At 32.5% G+C, this 7,201-nt stretch overlaps 1 protein-coding gene across 1 annotated transcript; it reads right to left on the minus strand.

Annotated features, from left to right (window-relative positions):
- Nucleotides 1-242: 242 nt before the first annotated feature.
- On the minus strand, nucleotides 243-5,421 carry LOC139699962 (gastrula zinc finger protein XlCGF57.1-like; the record flags this gene model as incomplete). The annotated part of the gene is made up of 2 exons (XM_071598355.1): nucleotides 243-1,443; nucleotides 5,304-5,421. Coding segments are annotated over 2 exons (1,110 nt in total), but the record flags the coding sequence as incomplete, so codon positions are not given.
- Between the last annotated feature and the right edge of the window lie 1,780 nt (nucleotides 5,422-7,201).

Below are 7,201 nucleotides of genomic sequence, written 5' to 3' on the forward strand. Positions count from 1 at the left end.
GAGAGGCAAAGAATGGGTGAATATGGGTGAAAAAAGATGACAGAGTTTGGAGATGGCCATGCAAATCTCAAAGTTGATTCATTCATAGAAGAAGTAAAATTGCTAGTAATCATTGCCAGAGTTGATGGAATTGGAAAATAGGAATTTAAAGATCGTCATGTTTATATTGAAGAAATTTTAATTCTTCAGGAATGTAATTGTTTTATTTAAAATATTATGATACACACAACTATACCGGAATTTAACAAATACAATCATACATTGTTGAATGTTGCATAAAATAGTAGAATAATGTCACATTTAGCCGCCTTTTGTGGCATTTTGTTAGTGTGAAGGAATTTATTGTAAGATTTTGTGAGTACAAATGAATCCTCTGCATTCTAATGCACATCAATCATTGGTTCTTTGGGCACTAGTTGGGAGACAGGTGTGAAATTTGAATTAGGGCACTTCAGTTGGCATCTACTTGTTTGTGAACCTTTTCATGTTTAATTAGGGGAGCTTTGCTTTTAAATGATTTGGAACATATGGAACACTTATGTCGCCTTTCATCAGTATGAGTCAAAGAATGAACCTCCAGGTGATGTTTGTGAGCAAATTCTTTACAACAAACCTGACATGTATGTTTCCTTTCATCAGTGTGTGTCAATATGTGCCTATTTAGAGCACCTTTTTGAGTGAAAGCTTTTGAACATGTCACGCATTTATGAATCCTTTCTCCAGTATGTATCTTCATGTGTTGTCTTAGATTTCCTTTCAATGAGAATGCTTTTGAACATATCTCACACTTGTGAACCTTCTCAAGAGTATGTGTCACCATATGCATCTTTAAATTACAACTTAGAGTGAATGTTTTTGAGCATATCTCACATGTGTGTGGTCTCTCATCAGTGTGTGTCAACATGTGTGCCCTTAGATTAGTTATCTGAGTGAATCCTTTTGAACATACCTTACACGTGTATGGTCTCTCACCAGTGTGTGACATCATGTGTGCTTTAAGATTACTACTTACGGCAAATGCTTTTGAGCATATGCTACACTTATGCCTCCTTTTACCAGTGTGTCTCAACATGTGCCTCTGTAGGTATGCCTTTAAAGAATAGCTTTTAGAACATAATGCACATTTAAATAGACTTTCGCCAGCATGTCTTGACATGTGAATTTGAAGTTTGGCCAATTCTTGAAAGTTTCTGGAGCAGCGTTCACATTGGTAATTCTTCTTCAGAGCATGCGCCAATTTGATATGTCTGACGAGGTCCTTTTTAAACTTAAATACATCTGAGCAAAGTTCACATGTGAATTGCATTCTTTTCTCAAGGTGCTCCAGCATCATGTGATCTTTGAGAAAGTCCCTTTGCGCAAATACCTGGTGGCAAATTTGACAAATATGCATGACAGTACAAGCAGAATCATTCTCTGTATCATCTTCTTTCTGACCATTATCTGAAAGTTTTGGAGAATGCGAAAAAGATGCAAATGAATGAATAGTTAATTCCTTAAATCAAAATAATTTTAATTACCAGTTTCTAGATACAAATTTATGCAAAAATATAAATATATAGGTGTACTGCCCAAATACAATCATATGTCTGCACACATGTATGCAATCATGTAAATATGTCTTCTTACAAATGCATTCATCTGCCTGCATGTATCTTGACAGTTATTTTAAAATCCTAAGAACAAAGCATCTGTTATCACCTGGCGCATACCCCATTGATTACTTAAATTTGTTTTTCCCAGATATTCGGCCAAATGTTTAGGTACTCAAAAAATAGGCATGCTGAACCTAATAAAGTTTATAGGAACACCTTATTGACAATGTTAATGTTCAGCAAATGTCATGCGATTGGTAATTGAAATGGAATTTTTCTAGAAAAGAAATAGATTTAAAATGCCAAAGATTTTATATAAATTGGTAGATACTTTTTGCTAAATTTATTGGTGTTATAAAATGATTTCACAGAATTTTTTCTAATATTTAATAAATTATTTCATAAAATTTAAAATAAATTACTTTTACCAACATAAATTAAAAGTATTACCATTGTGTAAACTTACACTTTATTATGGACTTTGCTGATCATCTATTTCAACAAATATACATGCTTTCTGAGCAGCATATTGTTTGCTTTTAAGTAAGTACTAAATAAGTACTAAAAGTCCCTCAGCAGCTTTCATTGGCTTAAAATAAATACTTAAAGTCACCAACAGCTGTTTTAATATCCACCCAACAAATGAGGAATAAAAATTTTGATGCAAAGTTGGTAGTGGATAAATGTTTAAATTTTAACCCCTATTATTGAGCAAAGAATATTTAACATATATTGAAGAAATTGGCGGTAAAATGAACTAAATTTTAAGGTAAATAAATAAATAAGATAATAAATATGTTTCATGTTATCTTAATTTTTCTACAAAAGTTCAGTAAGATTTTCTACTTTTAAAAACAAATTTACCTTTGCCAGGGACTTAAAGAAGGAAAAAGAAGAGTATTTCTTAACTGTTTACAAAAATATAGCACATTGTTACAGAAATGCATCATTTGAGAAGGGAGCTCTTTTCTTCCACAAAATGTAACAAATCAAATGCTTTTATGATGCTACTTTCCACCAAAACACAAGATAAATTAATAATAATTGATATGGTGAAACTACAAATAAGGTATATGAAAAGAGTACAAAAATCATGGCGTACAGCATGAACTTATATCCATGCAAGTCATTGGTATTGGTATCAATAATTTCTGTAGAACTTTCAGTTGATTTTAATTATTGATAATTGTAGTTTTGTTTGTAATTGTTACAATATTATATAACTTTCTTGATTAAGTAATTACAACATGGTTACATATCATTTTCTTATTTTATTTTGAATCGATTATGAGGTACCAGTGAGCATTGAGTATTTGAATTATAAGAACTTATTGCAATTCAATAAAAAATAAGCGTGAACAAGTCTGATCATAATTTAATCATGGGAAGTTAATACTGACTAAAAAACAAGGTTGTATAAAATGATTCCAAGGAATCATTTTCACTTCATTATAAATTTTTTCATTCAACTGATATTAAAGTTTTGCCATCTGGAAATGAAAATTTTACTTATTGGCAAAATTTCAACCTCTAAAGCAACATACTAATTTTCTATTATCTATCCCAATAAATTCCATGAAGATTATAGTCAATATAAGTAGGTACTAAACTAACTCAAAACTACATTAGTAACTATTGCACAAACGTCACAATAAAGAAGGCATAAAATGTATTATGTTTAAAGATTAATGGAAATATATTATCATTTGGCTCTCTGCCTTTATTGTGAGTTAAGGCATTAGAAAGATTGGAAAGACGTGTACTAAATGTTGTGCATTCTAATAACTTGTGAATAGATGAAATGAAATAAAAGAAATATTAGCATTGACTTAGTTAAGTTTTTAAAGAGGCATTAATTTCTAAACGAGGACTTTGATAGGGAATTCAAGGTTTAATCCTAAAGAAAGTGAATTAATCAATATAAGAAAAAACTAATATTAGGAATGAAAGCATTTTCTTGGGACAATGATACAAAAACTACAGAGATCTTATCTTGTTGCTTCATACAAAATAAGCAAATACAATAATAAGAAATGTAAGACATAGAGAAAGGCAACAAAGCCATAAACCAACAAATACATAAAGAAAGCAACAAAGACATAAAGCAACAAATAATGGGCACCTGTACTATAAAGAAATGGATGGCATTAATATATCTGAAATGATGGTTAGCTCATATAGAGAGGAAAGGCATAAGATATTGTTTGGGGGATTAGGTCTTGTTTTTTTCTGATTGCACTTACAGTTTTCTTTATTCATATGATCTATAATGAGAAAAATCAAACAAAACAAAATAATGCACTTCAAATAATAAATAAATAAGATTTGCAAAGGCCCACGGAGTCCAATTGGCAAATATTTAAAGATAATGTGATAACTAAACCAACATTTTAATTAATCAATGCAATGAAATTGACTAAAGAGTTTTCCGGGTAAGAAAAAAATCTGTTTTTAATGGTGAAATTGATCAGAAAGCTATAGATCCTGAACTGCAAGCATCAAACATGTAAAAGACACTCATGGAATTTACCTGGTTTAACATTTACATCAGATGAGCAGCCTAATAGTGGCAGTTTCAAATAATTATTTCCTTACAAGTTTATTTATTAATTAAGTAAATGTGTTCTGATTATTTTTTAAGTTGATTCAATCCAAATGCAGGTTGATCATGTATCAAAATTACAATATTATTTTATTTTTTTAAAAATACATTTTGCTTTGAAACCAAATACTTTTTCATGTTAATTTGTAAAAAATATTTTGAAGGTTATTTTTAATAATTTCACATTTTATTTTAAATGATTTTTTGTACTCATTTTTAAAAGGATTAAAAACATCAACTCAGCTGTCACTACCAAACTTAAGAGGCATTTAGAGTGTTAATCACAAATACGAGGGTCATCCGGAAAGTAGTACCCGTTCGTGCCGCATGAAGTGCTGACGACGCGAGTAGCCGCTGGACGAGGTCAGATAGCTGGTGGCTTCAGTGGCTTGTCTGCCTTCTCTGAGCCAAGTTGCGTGACGCTAGCATTGCCTGTGTTGTTTCTGTGATTGTTTACAATGTTTAAAAAAATTGAGAACGCCGCCAGTTGTGAAGTGAGGGCAGTGATTAAATTCCTCAATGCAAGAAACGTTCGCCCATGTGATATTCATCGCCAATTAAAGGAGGTGTATGGAGACAATGTAATGGACGAGTCGTCTGTTCGGCGGTGGTGTCGCAACTTCAACATGGGGAGGGGGAACACACACGACGATGAGCGTTCTGGGAGACCGTCTGTCATTACAGACCAACTGGTGAGCTCAGTTGACGAATTCGTGAGGAACGATCGGCGCGTCACAATTGATGACATCTGTGAGCATTTTCCCAATGTTTCTCGAACAATTGTTCATGAAATTGTTAAACACCATCTGCATTATGCAAAAATTTGTGCAAGATGGGTCCCTCGCGTATCTCAATGAGCTGGCGGTGAAGGACTATGCAGCAGGAATACAGAAACTTGTCACACGTTATGACAAATGCCTTAATTTGCTTGGAGATTATGTTGAGAAGTAGTTTAAAGTATCCTCTTTCAAATAAAATTTTTTATGTTTGTTAATATTTACTTTTGTGTCTTTATTTCACGAACGGGTACTACTTTCCGGATGACCCTCGTATTTCTATTAAACCATAAAGAAGCAGAGGTAAAGACAATCCTGAGCTCTTCTTACCTGGTATCTGCACCTCCTCCCTTCTTTGACCTTCTTCCTCCTGAGGAATATAAGCATAACACTCTCCCTTATTGCCTCGTACGTCATCAGAGGACAAATCTACATCTTCTGAATAGCCCTGCAAAATCAAAGACAAACATTATAGCCATTGAGCTTATCCATGCATGATATTAACCCTCTTAGTGCGGCGGGGATTTCGGGGGTACTAGTGAGAAATGCGAAATGTAATTAAGGAAAATGTATCACCTTAGGAAAAAAAACATAAAGTTATTTCTTTAGATATCCATATGCAGTTTTTTTTATTTTAAAATATAACATTGTAGTTAATAATGATGTTATACATTTACATCATCTGAATAATAAATGTAATAATTAAAGTATCATAAATTTGAAGAATATTTTTTAGCAATAATATCTCGATTTTTAGACACAAAACTAATATTTTTTTTAAAAACATTTTTCATTTAAGCCATGACATTTAAATATAATAAAGAATCAAAAAGACATGTAGAAAATATTGTAAATAAATGAAGAAAAACCAGTGAGTTGCAAATATTTTTGTCAGCCTCTGCATAGTGCGATTTAGTTGAAACCGCTGATCTCACTGACTCAAATTGGGACGTTTCCCCTTTCCTTGAGACTGCGGCAATGTGTTCACAATCTAAAGGCAGAAAAAAACCAAGTCCTAACTCACAGAGAACTGCTTACAATGTAATCCATTACACAGGGGGCAATTGATTAGATATGACCGACGGCAAGAGAAACCAAAATGATTACAAAGCAGTGCTCTCATTTCCATCGTCTCAACAGTCTAAATAAGAAGGTATATACCAACACCACAACACCATAACACATTCAAGAGATTACAGATGATCACAGATTAATTAGTAGCCTTTCAGTGGCTTTTCATAGTGGAAAGACCACTCAGAAAATAACGAGCAAACAATTAGGCTGAGCTCTTCCTGACATGTACAAAACTGAATGAAAAATTATAGTAAGAATTACACTTTTTTAAAAGCATTTAAAATTGCTAATAAAAAATTAAAAAATTAATTACATAATTCTATGGAATTCAACCTATCGATAGCACAAAAACCATAAATTATTAAAGAAAAAATCATAAGTTACAACGATTTAAACGAAAGCCTACGCAAGAGCCGATATATTAGCCCAATACACTTTTCACCAGGGATACGAAAGCAGATATATCGGCCCGCCGCACTTAGAGGGTTAACTAAATGCACCGTAAGTTATGAAAATTTCAATAAAAAATGGTTAACTAGTATATTCCATATTACAATTTAAAATATAATTTTAGCAGATATTTGAATTGATTTTTTCCTTCAAACTCTTCAACCTGCATTGATTAACACTTATAATGTCAATTGACGTTACCGATATTTAAATAAGAGTTAAAAGGAGGTTAATTACAATATGGTGCAATGAAAAATGGCAAATACGGTCCTCTAAAATCATGAAGTCTGTGGTGCCAAATGAAGAAAATTGAAATAGCAACAATAATAAGGTTAGCATTTCAGAACAATCCATCTGCAGAAGATTTCTCTGAGCAGTTGTTGACCATAAGTAAGGGCCTGTCAACAAATCGAGCTACATGATTTTATTTCCTAAGAAATGTAGCTTTTTTGTCTCATTGAAAGATGAGCTCATGTACAAAGGGTTCCCATAACAACATTGATAACCACAAAAATCACAAAAGGTAGAGAGAGCGAGCAATTTTGGATTCTAGGAACAATGTAGAAGACTTATACTTTGCCATTCAGAATCAAATCATTGGAGCTCTGCATTCATTCAAATATATGGACTGAGTAATTATTGACGACAGAGTCACCAACTATCCACCAGAATTTCTAAACTTCTTGGATGTCCTGGGCATACAA

This window comes from Hetaerina americana, unplaced genomic scaffold (assembly GCF_022747635.1).
Source record: "Hetaerina americana unplaced genomic scaffold, ioHetAmer1.1.p SCAF_992, whole genome shotgun sequence".
NCBI classification, from domain to species: Eukaryota; Metazoa; Arthropoda; class Insecta; order Odonata; family Calopterygidae; genus Hetaerina; species Hetaerina americana.